Source organism: Passer montanus, unplaced genomic scaffold (assembly GCF_014805655.1).
Source record: "Passer montanus isolate IOZ18808 unplaced genomic scaffold, ASM1480565v1 scaffold151, whole genome shotgun sequence".
NCBI lineage: Eukaryota > Metazoa > Chordata > Aves > Passeriformes > Passeridae > Passer > Passer montanus.
The window spans coordinates 159,203-176,071 of record NW_024362163.1 but is presented as its reverse complement, the minus strand read 5'-3'; the positions used below and the strand labels follow the sequence as shown (position 1 = coordinate 176,071).

At 38.4% G+C, this 16,869-nt stretch overlaps 1 protein-coding gene across 2 annotated transcripts in view; it reads left to right on the top strand.

Moving 5' to 3' along the window:
• The window catches only part of PPP3CA (protein phosphatase 3 catalytic subunit alpha), a 170,837-nt gene that overhangs the window by 137,805 nt on the left and 16,163 nt on the right, over positions 1-16,869 (top strand). For both annotated transcript variants that reach the window (XM_039702005.1, XM_039702004.1), the window contains exons 7-10: positions 896-973; positions 2,769-2,863; positions 10,968-11,093; positions 13,730-13,804. In XM_039702005.1, coding sequence (XP_039557939.1) covers positions 896-973; positions 2,769-2,863; positions 10,968-11,093; positions 13,730-13,804 — 374 coding nt within the window. The remainder of the gene's footprint in view (positions 1-895; positions 974-2,768; positions 2,864-10,967; positions 11,094-13,729; positions 13,805-16,869) is intronic.

The following is a 16,869-nucleotide window of genomic DNA, read 5'->3' as shown; positions in this document are numbered from 1 at the left end:
GAATACATGCTAGGTGGCTCAAGTCCAGAAACAGCAATACAGCATTCCACTGGGTTTGTAGCTTCTAGCTGCAAATGACATTTCAGCTTCAAAATACTCAGGAAGGTTTGGAATCAAGTAGTATAATTTCTCTTGGATAAACTAAAGGAAGATGGTGGATTAGACTGGGGGAGAGGGATGTGTAAGTTTTCATCTTTTTCATACATTAAATTAGAAACTGCTGGGGCTGTTAACTGATTGAAAGTGGGCTCTTAAGGTGAAATCATGCCTGGGACAGCAATTTTTTGTATAATGTATAGTTGAGGTTTTTTATCTTGCTCAGTATGTTTAGCACAGGTGTATTCAGTGAACACATTTTTGGGGTTTCAAAAGTCACTGGATTTTAAGTTGCCAAGGGGAAAGATAATTTGTTTATCAGGGAGATAAAGTTCAGCAAGATAAACATCCCCGGTTTGAAGATTGATTTGCTTTTCTTCTTTCTGTCTCTTTCCCTCTCTTTCCACTTAACCACCTTATTTTCTGGTGTCCACAAGCAGCCACTGCGTACAGTAGTCAGTGGGTGAAGTTTTCTGTTACAAGCAACTGTTGTATTGCATTTTGCTTTTTTGGAATACATTAAATCTTAGATGAATAAAAGAAAGCACCTTTTTTCTGACAAGCCATTGGCTGATTGTTATGTAATGAATTGAAGTTTCTAGCATTCCTTTCCAAGCAGTTATGGGGTGGGATTTATAAAGACACTGCTGGTGATGTTGTCTCTACTGAAATCTGCCTGCAGAGCAGGCGCTAATTTCATGAATGATACATGTTTTATGAGGCATTTTTTGAAAGCTGGAGCTCTGTGTGCTGCTTCTGATAATGCCATAACAGGTGCTATTACTTTTTTTTCTAACAGTTACCCTGCTGTATGTGAATTCCTACAGCACAATAACTTGTTATCCATACTCCGAGCTCATGAAGCCCAGGATGCTGGGTAAGTATGTGTGGAGAGGGGGCAATAATAATCATTATGTATAATGGCCTACCATTCCCAAACAGAGCACAAAAAGGAAGAGCAGATGAGTGAGAATGAACTGGAATATATAAGTTGCAAAGCTCTCACTTTTTACTAATGCTACAAAAATACACACTGGCATTACAATGCCTTTTACATTAGTATTAGTGAGTTACAAGATTTAATAAATCCTTATATATGCCACTTACTTAGCCTTAGTGATTTTAACTGATATAAAATTACCAAATTTTTTTTCATGCCAAACAATGCCAGACATGGAAAGAAAAACAAATTTATTTCAGAAAAAGGTTTGCAAATGTGCCAGAGTATTTTGACACACTGATTGCCATGATGCCAGAGAAGTGATTTGGCTCACAAAGGCCAGAACTGCCATCTTCTAGGACTTTCTCAGCTACCTGAAACTTTTGGCCCTAGTGGTTTTATACTTCGTTAAAAAAAAAAATTGTGGAACTCTATAGGCACATAAATTTTTCTTCAGGACTATCATTAATGATTTCAGGAAGTCTAAGGCATTGAATGGAAAAACAGTCCAGGTCAAGAATCAGGTGGTGTTGATGGTTCCCCATGAAACTATTTATTATAAAGGTAGAATTTCTTGTGCTGCTTTAAAAAATTACTTTAAAAATTCCTCGTATTTGAAATGTACCATACTTGTGAGATATTGATGAAGGATTGGAATCTGAATGAATAGCTTTGCATATCATGCCTAAACTATTATTATTATTGTGTTTGTTTGGAGGTAGGAACTTTAGCCAACTTGAACAGCAATGAAAGATAAATTAGTGGCATTGTAGGCATAAGGTCAATATTCACTATGCATATTAAAAGCTATTCTGAATGTTTGAATTGTCACGACTTCCAAATGGTAATGCAATTAAAAGCAGGCTATTACTATGCCACAAATGCCTAGCATGAAATATGCAAGTGTAATGAAATTTCATTTTTCTTGTATTGCTTTCCAGTAGAGTGAAAAATAAGATTTTGTGGAAGAGATTGCATTGAAATCATTCAGCAGTTTCAGTGCAACATTTGAGGATGTTTGTTAAATTCTTAGGTTTGTTGTAGCTGAGGACTAAAGAGCAGTGTTGGGTGTACTTGTGTTTAAGTACTGTTTGGTTGCTTTCTTTTCAATTGCTTGCAGGTTTAGTGCTTGATTGATTATTTGCTGGTCCAATAAGCCTTGTATTTTTCAAAGGTTAGGTAATGAAAACATGCAGACATTAATAAACTGGCTGATAGAGTGAATAAGATTAGACACAGCACTGAAAGTATCAGATGCCCCATTTCCCCTCCCCTTCTCAGCCCTTCCATGTCCCCTGGCCTTGCCATGGCTTCCATGCCTGGAGTGGACAGGCAGCAGGAGGGTCATGGGGGACACCCACTCCCCTTCTTGGCAGGACCCTTCCAAGGCACTGCTGGTGCTTGTTTCACCCACAGAGCCCCAGAGGGAAAGTCTGGCTGTGTCCTGGGCAGTGGGCAAATGCACAAGAAACCCCACCGCTGGCTCACTCAATTTCAGACAGACACAACTTTCAAGCATGGATCCCTGGGCACATCAAACGGTTATAATGAGAAAGTCTGCAGGAATACTTCTTTCCTGTGGCTTTTAAATAGCTCACATGAGTGTTTTTCAGTCTTGGCATGTGTTAGCAGCCAGAGCGCTAATGTACTAGGCATTTTTTCACTGTATGTGGTCAGTGACAAGTATCCATTCAACACTGGGTAGTAATTAGCATTTTCTCTTTCTTCTTAGGTATCGTATGTACAGGAAAAGCCAAACAACAGGCTTCCCTTCGTTAATCACAATTTTTTCAGCACCAAACTATCTAGATGTATACAATAACAAAGGTAAGAATTTAATTCTTGTTCATGTACAGTAGACTGTACTTCTGTTTACTTGAATGTGTTGGTGTTTTTTCATTCCTGTGTTTATCAGTTCATGCCCATTTTCTTCCTCTTTTATTAGTTCATGCCCATTCCACTTATTACATAATACAAACTAATTAAATTTGTTACAGGCAGATGTATGCCTCTGAACATATCTGTGTATTTTAATATGCCTTAGGATATTTCTGTATTTTGACTGCAAGTGATTAAGTAAATGTTACATGGGAAGCAAAACTTAAAACAGCTCTATTAATGAATAAGTATATTAAGAAATGCTCTGGGTGAGATGTTTAGAGCGTAGTGTTCCTTATAATTAATTATCTGTTCCTTGCTTCTTTCCAATAAAATTATGTGCAAACTGTCTAGCCAGTTAAACTATGACAGGTCATGAGTGGATAAAGCATGGGATGGATATCTGAGTTCCTTTACATTTTGGGTTTTTTAATCCTTGACCACAGAAACGTAGAAAATTAAATATAAATAGCCAAAAAGGTAAAAAGGTTACTACAGAAATAAGAGTCACTGGTCACTGTATAAAGCTCTACTGAATTCAAGTCTCTGCAGCTTCTCTGAATTTATTCATTTATTGCATTCCTGGAAATCTCTAATGAACTGGAAAAAAGAATCATGTTTCTAAAAATAAAGTTTTCTAATAAACCTGTCCTCCTATGTCTTGAAATGAGCAGTATTATTTTCTCCTAGTCCCCATAATGATGAAATTATTTGTGTTTCTCTGTGAACAAAGTAAAATAATTCTTTCTCAATTATATTCTTGAAAGTTGCTCCCTTGCAAAGAGATCAGTTTCTCTTGTGAAGGGTTATTTTTAATCTGGATGCTTGTTGCAGAGGAAGCAAGCAATACTTCTTTTTAAACTTGCATAAGAAAGCTTTCTTCAGGCATCATTTTACATTACAAAATTTATAATCTAAAAGCTTTTATGCCATGGACTCTATGCAAGGGAAGGAAACACTTCACTGCTAGATAATGGGGTTTGTATGCCTCGGATTTCTCAATATGCCTGTTAACTTGTGGAAAAATTAATATGTTATTGTGCAAAACCATTCAAGCAGAACTGTCAGTAGCTACTTTTGTAAAAGTTAATGATGTAGGGGCTCTGCTAGCAACCTAAGAAGTGCAGGATGAAGTAAGGAATGTGTTCATTTTCTTGGTAGGATCATTACCATTGGTGGAGAAGTGTGTTTACTGTCCTAGTTGGCTTCTTTGGATCAAAGGCTGAGCCATCACAAGTCTGTGCAAGGAAGGTGGTAGAAAGTGTTCACCTTTTGTTTCTTAGGCATGGAAGCAGTTCTGTGCAATTAAGGCAATGGGTGAATTATGTGAAACTTCGTCTTGAAGGCAAATGTTAAAACAAAAGCAATGATTTACAATGTTCAAAACCTTGTCTTTGAAACCACAGAGTTTGGCTGGTAAAGAGAAGTGCCTCTCTGTTATCTCCATTTCCAAAGAAAGCATAATTTCTCTTGTTCCAGGATGCTCCACTGTGGCAGGCAGGTCTTACATGTGGTGGAAAGCCTATTTTGATGGAAAGCTATACACCATTTGATGAGGGGTTGTCTGTGGCCACAGCTGGAGTTGGTGTGCACTGCCAATACCTGCTCAGGCAAATCAGCACTGATGCCACATCAGTGCCCGTGTGCCACTCCTTATTATATAACTTTTTGTAAATTCAGAGGCTGACCTTTAGCAGCTTTGTAATGGATCTCCATTGAAATTATCTGCCTCCTTTTCTCTCATTAGAAGTTTTGATGCATTATTTCATGTGACTTGATTGCACTGGCTCTTGGCATTTAAAGTACATCATGCATAGTTTATCATGCTGCATTGCTCATACATCTTTATCTGAATAGTCTCTGGGTGCTTGCTTCCCTCTTCAAGGAAAAAAACCCACTATCATACAGAATGAGTCCAAAACATGGCTGCTTGTTGGCTTCCTTGGTTTGCAGCAAATCCTTTTGCTGAGAGCACAATTTCTGACTGATTGCTGGAGAAAAAGGAAGGTATTTCCATCCAGAGGTGTTGTCAGGGCGGTTACTCTCGTCATCATGCATTGGTGCAGAACCTGATTAATTTTTACAGGTCATATGGAGGTTTGGTTACTGTCAGTCCTTGCAAAAGGAGTTATTCTCCTACTAGTAAGCACCTTCCTGTCTAGTATGCATTCTCAGTGTTCTTCTGGTTGTCAGCCAACAGTCACCCTGAATAAATTCCTGAGAGGCTTCAGCTTCCCACTGACATTAAATAGGTCATTTTTAAATGCAGTATTGTTTAGGATAGATTTTTTTAAAAGCTGCAAGAAGCTAAGAATTCTCATTTTTCTCCCCCAGGTTGATATTTCTCACAGCCATTAAAGCAGATGTAGTTTCTTGAGCTTCTTCAAAGCACTTCAGGAGTAGACCTGTTTGCCAACTTTATCCAGGGGCTCCTTCAGTCCCTGCTGGAGAGCAGCCATGGGATCAGATCTGGGATCAGATATGTCCTCAAAGGGCAGTAGGGAGGCAAGGATCTCAGTGCAAAAGAACATTGGAGAGGAATGGCTGAAGATAAGCTAGCCAAACAAGCCCCTGTTCAGCAAACCTGCTGCTAATAGTGCTGCCATGGAGCCTCTGCATGGGCTGCTTCACAGTGCTGACCCACCATGGGAGCCTCTTCTGGCTGTGCTGGGTTCTGGCACCAAGGGGAATTCCCTTCATCCCTTTGGTTGCTGGCTGTGGCCTCCTGCAGGCTGTGTGTGTCACATGTGGCTGCAGCTCCTGCCACTGCCCCAGGCCACACACACAGAGCTTCAGGTGCCAGAGGGAGGTTTGGCAATTGGGATGATCCTGTCAGGGCTTCCCTCTGTAGTTGAGCCACAGAGACAGGCTTTCAGGGGGTGATTCAGAGACTCAGAAACTTCCTTAATATTGGGAGCCTTGTGTCCTCCTTTTTCCCTTATTATCCTTCTCCATTACTGTTATTAATTCCTTCCATATTCATTATAATGGAAAGCATTGGCAAAGGGAGGGAATTTTTATATGGTTTTTGGCAACTTCTGAGCTGCTGTTCAGTATCTTTATAGCTTTCTCAAACACTTTTGCTTTCATTTATTTTATTAAAAGGCATAAAGATAAATATTCTCTAACATTATTATTAGTACTCGTTACAAGAAATACCAGTGCATTGGTGATTCTTTTAAGACTACTGCTTCTGGAGAGAAAGCTTATGCAAGAAGATAAATGTTAATTGGATTGTTGTAGTTTCCAGTGACTTCAGGGCCTCAAAGATCATCTGTGCTGATCAAGAAACTCTGAGAAAGTTGTGTAAGTACAGATTTGCCCCTGGGCTCCAGGGTGCCTATAACTAGGAGGAATTCTCAATAGCAGCAGAATAAGAGGGTGCCAAAAATTACCTTGTGATATGATCTGGCCTTGTATTATGTCTAAACTTCCATTCCTGCATTCAATATTTCTTAATGCCTTGATTAGGGCTTGCTGTGATGCTGTTTATGCACACCCCCCAAAAAATTAAAAAAAAAAAAAAATCAAGTGAAAGATTCTACAGAAGTTCTATAGACGTAGAAAAGCTACTTGTAAAACACTGGTAATGCTGGCATTTTCATGTCTGGCTGTCACTTCAGTATAAGTGCGTGCTTTTTGGCTGAGTGAGCAATTTTAACTTGCTGTTTAAAGACAGACTATTATCTTTTGAACACTTTTAAAAGATTAGGTTTTGTAGTGGAGAGAGAACCACCAGAGAATCCAAAGTTATCAAAAAAATCCCCATCATTAAGTTTCTTCCAATGTGCTGCAACATACATGTGTTGTTTCCAAAGGAAAAGCAGGAAAAGAAAGTCAGTATGCAGGAAAGTTTGGGATAGTAGAAAACTGAAAACCATCTGTAAATCTGTATGCCTGTTAATGTATCATAAGTTATATGTCAGTGAAGTGTGTGTAAAGTATCAGCATGACGTATACCATGAAGAAATGTACCTGATCTAGATGGATCTAATGGGAAAATTATTCAAACCCAGGAAAAGACAGAGTAGTATACCTGGAAGACAAGGATGATCTGTGAGAAATGTTAGCACTTGGAGGGGAAGAAGAGAGATGTAGCCTCTGTTTGCCCTATCAGTTTTCTTTAATGCTTTATCTCTGCTGCTGTGATGAGTTCTTGTCACGGAAACAAAAGCTTTTAAAGAAGAGTTGTCAGGGTATCTAGGCCATCTCATTGCTGATGCAGAGAAGTTTGCCAAAAGTGATTTTTGCAGTCTGTCGATTAAATCTTGAATGTTACTCAGCTGTTTCTTTGCAAGATATGGTTGCACGTGTAAAATAAAAATCTTTAAAATTTTATAAGGGAGTATATTACAATTATCTTCACTTCTGTACTGGATTATTTAGACCATTGCCTTGTATAGTAAAAAATTTTTGTCCTTTGATAATATTTAAACTCATTTTAGTAACCCTTATCTCTGACCTGACTTGGGCAGAAAATGCTGTGGTTACTTAGCAACTCTTCTTGAGAAGGCATTGTTCCCAGTTGCACAGTTAATGCTGAAGTTAATTTGGCTTTAAATCAGAAATTGAAATTCTTTCTTAGGTGTGAAGAATTTGAGGAACTTTTCACTGATTCATTTTCTAAATGCAGGATGAGATTTTTTGAAACAAAATTACAAGAAAATTAGTTAAATTGTTTGCTAAAAATATTTTTAGGTTGTTCATCTAAACATATTCTGGGCTAGTATTTCTACCAAGCTCATTATTTTTAAATCTGATTGGTTTTTTATGATGGAAATGTTATTAATTAATTTACCCTGAAAAATTATTTGGCAGATCATGAAGCAGGATATGTAATGTCTTTGAGAAATTCTGAGCTGTCTGTCACACAGTTTAATGTTGTTCACATGGCTCCAGGCCTTAACCTACTCCACATATATAATCTTTTAAAGCCCAGTTTGAGATGCCAGAGGGTCTGAGAGATCCATGCAGATCCAGATGTGGCAGGTGTGACACAGTTGTTCCTCCCTTTAACTGAGGGAGACCAAGGAGGTGCAGCACTAGCTCTTGTATCTAGCCCTGAAAAGATTAGAAGGGCTGTCTCCGTCTGCAGCCAAAAGGAGGAGGTTTCTTACCTGCACAGTTTCAACACCCATATCTCCAGCCTTTGGGTGGCTGTGTTAAATGCTTCAAGCTAAACCGTACAAATGCCCTTTGCCTGCTGCATTAGTGTTCCATTTCACTCTGATGTGATTTCAGCATCCAGTATCTCAGTTTACTAGCATTGGAAAGAATGTAATGTCATTTGGGCTATCTGCACATCTTCACTTTACAAAACATTGGCTTTTAAAACTTATTTGCAACAGCAAGTGCCAAAATTAGGTTAAAATGTGTGTATCTGTTAAGAATTATAAAATAAGATTCTTGCTCTGGTTGGTGATTATACATGATAATGGCTGGTGACTTGGTCTGCTAGCATCTGTCTGTGTTTGGAAAGAAAAGTATTGAGGCTGCAGCCTTGAATAATAAGCAAATGTTGGCTAGAGTCAGGTTTTTCTCTGTTATGGGTTTCATAAGCAAAGGAACCCATCCCACTTCTGTCTCCTCCATCCCTGGCTGTGTGACCTCCACCCTTGTAACCTTCAAGAGCTCTGTGCTCTTCCAGGGCTGCTGCCTCTCCTGTAGCCTCTTAGGCATCCAGCTAACATGGACTAAGGAATGAAGCAGGGTTGAAACCCCCAATCTTTTCTGAGCCAACAGAGAGGAAAAAGAAAACTGTGACCAAAAGAAAGCACAGAGGCAGATAAGCTCAGGGAAATTCCTGCTGTTACCTGAAAAGTATTTTCTTCTTGATCCAGGCAAAGTTTTCCTCTTCTGACTACTAAGTAGTAATCAGAACTGTACATTCATAACAAGAGCTGATTTGCTTCATGTTAAATATCATCTTCATTACTTACCTAACCTAAAATATTTTGTGTGCATTGTGCTTGTAAATTACAGATTTTTAATTTAAAATGCCAAAAAGTATTTGTGATACTGGTAACTACCCTCTTTTATTCTTTTAAGAGGAGAAGGCTTCTTATTTCTATTTTAGGAGGCTTCTCTGTTATTACCCTGCTTTATTGTGTAAAGTAATTTTGAAATAATTTATTGAGGAAGTGCACAGGTCATTTACAGGGGAGAATTTTTTAAATACTATTATTGTAACTTTTATAAGATATTCAGATATATAAATTAATAAGGTGTTGTGATAATATTTTTGTTATTGTAATCTTATATTATCTTACTTCCAAAGGAAACAACCCAACTAAAGCTGTTTTAATTTAATTTTATATTTTGCAAGTGTTCTCTATAGGGTTCAGACTTTTTCAGAGGCCAATATTAAAAGTTCCCTGTAAAAATGATTTTTTTTATTCAAATTTCACAGAATTTAGAAATAGACTTAGTAGATGCATTGAAGAAGTAGTGGGAAGGGGAACTACCTCAGCTCACTAAGATGATGAATTTGAAGTTTTGGTCCTTCTAAATGAATCTGTGCAACCATTAAGTGGTTCTTTTTGTGTGGTTTTGACTCATTTTTTCTGTAAAGCCACAAACTATTTATTTTTATTATGCAATTGTGTCACAGTAATAGAAGAAGAATGAATTTTGATCTGCTGCATGTGATTTCAGCCAAAATCTGTTGGAAATATTCAGAGCATTGACACTAGTTTTCTCGTTTTTGCTAATAGCAGTATTAAGTCACTTTTTTCTTCTACTGAGGAGCAGATTGACTGCCAGTTGTCAGACTGGGATGGGCAAGAGTCAAATGTGGTTTATTTAAATGGAGGGTGTCTGCCTGGCAAAAGGTCACTTTATTGCTGTTTTCTGTGTCTGTCAGTGAGTGTTTCAGAAACTCCCAGGTCACTCTGGACTCTGTCATTGACCACAAAATGGAAGACATTTAACATCCTATTAAATATTTGTGAAGCAGCAAGTCTAGTGCATAAAAAAAGGTTTCTTCTCTTATTGACACACAGTCAGTGAAAAGAGAGTAATAATCAGAAGGAATTCTTCAGCCCCTTCAGCCAGCACTGCATTTCCTACAGTGCTGCCTCACATTGCAGCTTTATTGCTGGTTATTTAGTGATAGCCAGTCCCTGGAGCTACATTCCTCCCTGGGGAGATGGAAGTGGGAAGGCTGGGGGAAAGGGGAGAGCATAGAATGACACACCTTTTGTTGACTGTTTTTGCTGCTTGTGTTGATTAAATATCCTGCAAGCAGTCTCCTGTAACTGAATTGTTTAAAGCATTTAATGTCTTTAAGGCACTTTAGTGATAATCTCAAAATTACCACATTTTTCGGATTGCCATTTCAGATATGAGCCTGAAGTCCATAAACAAAAGCAAAAGTTAACACTGAACTTGGTGCAATGCTTTAAAAAGTGGGTGTGGCATAAATATCTATATTTCTGCCTGTGAACAGACATAGTCTGTGTGTTTGTGTGTTGATAAGAATTATGAGAATGTTAAATGGTGCAAGACAAATTGTATTAGTATTGATTCATATTATAGGGAGCACATTTTTGTGTGCCTAGAGTTTGCATAATGTGAGAAGCAAGTGTCATCTCAGGTACAATACTGTGAATGAAATATGTTGAAAATGTCCATCAGAAGAGCAGTGTTCAGACTCTGAGTCATAAATGTTTGGGGTTTTTTTTGTCATCTCCAAAGCATGGTTGTGAGGAGCTCAGATAACTGTGTGAAATGGGGGGCTCTGAATGCTCTGCTCCATTCCTCACTGGTGGTGGATCCCAGAGCTCACGTTCTTGACTACTCAGAGATATTAATTCTCTTAGCAGCCCGTCTTCGTGGCAGGGAAAGCTGTTGACACTGCTTTTCAGACTGAAAACACCTTTCCACTTCAGTGAGACTTTATCCTACTGTAGCTAGCATTCAGGTGGTGCCCCTGGATCAAGTGGGTGGAAGCTGGTGGGCAGCTCTGTGGGCTGTGCATGCTGTCAGCATTCCTGGACTGGTAGCCAGTCACACACATGGCTGATGTCTCTTCTGTTTCTTTTCTTCCCTCTAGCTGCAGTATTGAAATATGAGAACAATGTTATGAATATCAGGCAGTTCAACTGCTCCCCTCATCCATACTGGCTTCCAAACTTCATGGATGTGTTTACCTGGTCCTTGCCATTTGTTGGTGAGAAGGGTATGTATGTAAATCAGTTCTGTTCATAAAAACTGCAAAATGGTTTCTTAGTCACCGTGCATGTGGCCTCATTTATTTTAAAGGGCAAGAATAATTTGAAGACAGGTGTCTTGCTTTTGAGGACAAAGTTGTAGAAATGGGGCTGAGAGGGGCAAGCAATTACCACTGGTTAATCACACTTCTCATTTTTTTTATAATTTCCACTCTTTCCAGGTGATGATGCCATTATCTTTCTGCTGCAGAAATAGATTTTATGGCATTGCAGGCCAGAGGTGCCTTCACTAAACAAAATTCTGATTTGTTTTTCCATTATAAGTTCTTGAACATTCCCTTGGATATCGCTTACTGCTGAATGGATGTCTCAACAGACTTCACTACATGGGGTTACATCTTTACTCACATTACCTTTATGGGTGGGTTGCTTTTTCATCAGCAAACACAGAGCAGGTGATACTGAGAGCCAGTCTGGCTAACTGTTCCTGAAGGGAATAGAGGGATGCCAGTAGGAAGGAAAACTTGGTCCTCAGCCCCTTCTCTGCATAGGACATGTGGTGCCTCATCGCTGGCAAGAAGAGTGTAAAGAACACAAATGATATTTTATTGAGACCTGATGCTCTTGATGTTGCCTAAATGCAGCTTCATGTTGTGAATGGCAAGCACACAAAAGGCATGAAAACACTTTGGTCTAGCCTATTAAATTAATGCAAAATACAAACTGCCTAAACCCCAAGTCATTTATTCAGTGCCCAAGATGAAGCTTGCTTTGATCCATCCATTATAAAGTATTGCTGCAACAGCAATTACTGCCAGAAAACTCTAATAAACTCTTAAAAGCTGCTTGGAATAACAGTTCTCTCTTAATAGGCAACAGGAAATAAAGCCAGCTGTGTCTCGTACCTGCAGTCATGACCAGCTTTGTTTTGAGCTGCTCTTTTGTTTGAGGAAAGCTGCTGGTGAGACACCTGAGGTCTCTGTGAGCAAAGCAGATAGACAATGAAACAGGGATTAACAAAGAATAGGCAGCTGCTTGCACTAATGGAGACATTACATAATCCTCACTGACGCGTGTTGCAGACTCTGGTGAAGCAGATAAAACACTTTAATTTTCTTTGGCTGTAAACTCAGCCAGGCTGTTTTCAGGCTGGGCGTGTTCTCCACACACATTGCAGTCTTGTAAGATGTTCTGTAAGGTCACTTTTCTGAGGCTTCCCATCAGCAGTCTGCTCAGGTGGAGCTGCAGGATGCCTGGTCAGAATTGTTGAGGTTCTGAGACCATGGTGTTCCTCATTCTTCTTACGTCTTGGGGGTGTTTTTTCCTCCTTCATGTCTTCCAGTGGTCACACTTAACAATTTATTGGAAATTCTAGAGCCCAAAGAAGTGAAATCGGTATTTTCCTTTCTTTGCAAAGCAATATTCAAGGATGTTGGTATTCTACACAACTTATTTATTTCCTTTTTTTAATATAGATTTTTTCCCTCAAAGGCCAACCAAGGTAGGAAGCTGTTAGCTTCACTAGTTGTTGTTAATGTGGAAAGTCTTTCCACTAATATTGTCAGAGGAAAATATTAAATCCTTCACTAAAGCAGGAAAAAATCTAGCTTTGTCCCGCCCTTCTAATTTTCCAAGCCTTCATAGTAGTTAGAGAAGAGGATTTTAATAAGTACTTGACTAAAAAATTTAGAGTTTCAACCTGTGTAGCTAGTACAAGGCTAGACAAGCCTGGTAACACTTTTAATGTTGCTTACTACATGTAGCTGTAGTGAAATTTTTCTTAATCTGCTAATTGCTTCACATTTTATGTCATAACTTTGGCCTTTTTGTTCTCTAAGTTGCATTTTCTTGGTTTTGGTTTTAGCTGGGGTTGTTTTTTAAACTGTTCTTACTCTGTATGCTCTCTGGTTAGTGTCTCTCAGTTTGTCTCTCTGGAAAGAAATGAGACCAGGGTAGGAACAGTCTCTGACTTGACCCTTTCATGCCCAAGTTGGAAAGTAAGCAAGCTGAATATGGTCTAAATTCTCCCATAATTATGTATTTGTTGAGTATAGAATAGTTCCACCTCTAAGGAATGTACACTGTCTGGTCTATTTGTATTTGTCCCTTGAATTCAAGGGACACTAAGGACATCTTACAAAGGTTAATGTTTTGTTGAGCTTAAAGTAGTGTGCAAAACCTGGATAAATAAAGAAATACTCTATGATCTCTCTTGTTGTACCTTTTTCCACTGGAATGTTGTTCCCATTTGCTGAGCAGGGAAATCAGATCCTATTGCAGTTTAGGAGCAAGAGGAGAGGGGTCACTTTGTTATCCAAGTTGAGTGAAAAGCAGGAAATGTGTTGAGGGGGAGAAAATAAATGTTACCTACATCACTGCAAGTTGCAAAAAGAGAGATCATTAGCAGATTTTTAAGTCTATTTGTTGTATTCATTGTGTTTGGAAAAATATTTGTGGAAACGTGTACTTTTTATTAGCAACACAGGGCACTTTTAGCTTCTAATATATTCTACAGGTCCTGTTGTTTAAAAAGTGGGTGTTGTTATAGTGCTGAATTTTTATTCACATTATTACAGCTGGAGCTGGCTCTCTGACAGACTAGGGAAGCTTAATATCAACATTTTGCACTTGTTTTCCATTTTAGTGACAGAGATGCTGGTAAACGTGCTGAACATCTGCTCAGATGATGAACTGGGAACAGAGGAAGATGGATTTGATGGTAAGAGCCTCTACCCTTGGTTGAGATTGTTTGCTTTGGAATTACTTTAAAAGTTTATTTACTAACTGTGAAACAATTTTCTGAATCCCAGTTGAGTTCTATGCCACTGACAGCAACTGTTGTGCTAGACTCCAACGGATTTGCTTCCATTATGCTTCAGAAAGAATTAATGGCTCTGCCCTCATCTAAACCTTTTCTTTATCTCATTCTTATGGTTAAAAAACCTGCATTTCCCTCCACGAAATCTGGGTTATGTTGTCATATAACAGATGATTTCATGCAAAAGATCACAGGTATTCTCATAGTGAGTTTCATTATGTCAATGAAATATGCTTCCTGCAGAGCTCCTTCCCAATATGTTGGTACTGTGACTTTGGAAGACTTGTACTTGAGTTATTTCTTTAGTCACTTCTTTTCATGCACTTGAGTGTCTAAAAAACATTAAAAATAAACATGTAAACACAGATAGAAAATGTTTTACCCTGGCATTTCTGCCAGGAGAGAAATGGTCAGTTCTGTTATCCTTTGGGTTGAAGTTTATATGATGATTAGTTGCCCTGTACATGTTGGTTTGACTGTAAATAGTACTTTGTATCTTAAAACTTGTAGATTCTTAAAAGTCAGTTTATTTTCTTATAAATAATTTTCTGTTAGGTTCTGCAAGAATAAATAGCAGCTGTCCAAAATGTCCCTTCTCAATTGAGAAAAGCTGAAAAAAATCCCATGTATCCCTGACATTCTTACTCTGAATGCTCTCAATGTTTTAAAAAAAATTTATGAAAAGTAACCATAGAAAATCAAGCTAACAAAAACAATCTATGAAAAGCACAGAAATAATAAAAAATAATTTTAAAAAAGAAGAACCTGAAAAAAGTCTAACAATACTGAATAGTCTCAGGATGTTTTTAGGCAGAATGAGTAAACTAGGAGAATAGAGAACTTTCAAATAAGACAAATATTTAATGAAGTTATAATTAATAATTAAGATTCTCCTTCAAAGTATTTATTTTTAATCTCTGGAACAGGAAACTAGATCACAGGTTTTGCAAAATGTTTCCTTTGTGATGGAGAAGACTGGTATCAATGATAGTACTTTGATTTTATCCTGAAAAACCAGGTGGAATTCCCTGTTCCAGAGTGTGGACATGAACAATTATCTTGCAGGACTTGGGACAAAGACTGAATTACTGAAACTGGTAATCAGGAATAGCAGAAAACACCTGTTTGAATATTGTGCTCACTTTTTTTATCTCATGAAATTTAAATAAGTCACTACTGTGTAATTAAAGTAGCGTGTGAAATTGTGTGGAGGCATACGATGAGTAAAAACTGTGTCAAGTTAAATACGGTAGCAACAAACCATGTGCTTAAAATCCTTGGCTCAAGAAAGCTCTTAAGCACAGGCTGAAATCCCACTGATTGCAATGCCAAAGGGGCTTTATGAGAAAGATTTCTAAATTAATTCAGCCTTGGCCTAATACTTCCTTTTAAAGTTGTACTGTAAGCTTCCATTGGGCATAGACAGGCCAATGCCTGTACTCCTTTTCTAAAACTTTGGAGTGTCATCATTCCCATCTCCAAGTTACAGTTCAGGAGCACGTTTTCAAAAGCAGAATCAGAAATAGGGAGGTGTTAGGGGTCTTGAACAGCAGCCCTCTCCAGCTGCACGAGGTCTCTGTATTTACTGTGCTTTTTCTGAGGGGAGGATGAACCCCCATCCCACCTCCCTGGGAGTTTTGCCATGGCACTGCTCCACACTTGGAGTTTGCAGCATTGCAGGTGTCTGAGCAGGGAGACAGGCTGGAATCCTCTGGGCTGCATGTGTGTGTACTCTGTAACAATATCTAACAGCAGTAAAGCTTCCAGCTGAGGAATAACTAAACCATTCCTACTGCTGTACCACTAATACAATTACCTACATCTGCTCTCAGGCTTTTTTGTATGAATGATTTCTCTGTGTAAAACATTATAGTAAGGAAGATACTAGAAATGTGGTTGTCTTTAGCATGTGTAGCTAAAAACCAGAGCTGGCATATGTTCATGTCTGCTTTCTCTGGTAATCAGTCCCCTTAACTATAAAAATGGGCAATAAAAATGGAGCTATATAAAGGGGCTCTGTGGCACTGGTGCTGCAGGTTGCTGTGGGCTCACACTTTTACCTACAGCCCATTGGACATGTTAGGCTCATGGGGATTGTACACATGGAAGAGACTGAAGAATTCAGACATAGAAGTAAATTTGATGTTGATTTAAATTTAAATAGAAGCTGATATTTGTAATCATTTCTTAGTGGGTTCTGATTTGTTATCTGTACAGCAAACAAAAATTCTCTCAAGTTGAGTTCCCTCTTTTTTTCTTTTTTTTTTTCCTTGCTTTTTTGGGAAGAGAAGTACAAGATGTGTTTCATTTGTGTTCACAGTGAAACAGACCAGAATGATTACCAGCTTAATCAAAACTGTTTCTGTAAGGACTGTCTGCTGACAGTCTTGTAGCAGCTCAATATTTCAATATTTCCACTGTTCTTCCTCAGTAATTTCTGTCCAGCTTCCTTGGAGGACTAGTCCTAGTTCACTGGCTGATTTTTTTTTAGCAGTATTTCCCATAGAAGGAAATGCTTGATATCTGCAACAGCAGATGCATTTTGTTTTATGGAATGAGTCTTAAAAATCATTGCTATTTTTAGATAATCAATAGTTTTCAGGGCTTGCTGCTGATTTCCTTTCTCTCCTTGCAGTTTGAACATGCCCTGACCTGGGTTCCCACATGTAGTGAGAATGGTCCATCACTATGGTTTGCACTGATCATTCATTTGTTACCTTCTTTTACATTTTCTTGCCTTCTGTCTTCCCCTCTCATTCCTTCCTTCAAAACGAAGCCCCATTAGTATTGCCTGACTTCACTGCATGGTGTTCTTGTGAGCCCTTTTTTATTTATTATTATTTTTAGTTCTGAATCATGTATGTTGCATCTAGCCATGAGCAGGATGCTCAACAGCATGTGTTCCTTTATTTTTTTTCCCTGCCCCCTCACGGTTTTTTTTTCCCCCCTAAGGAAACACATCATGG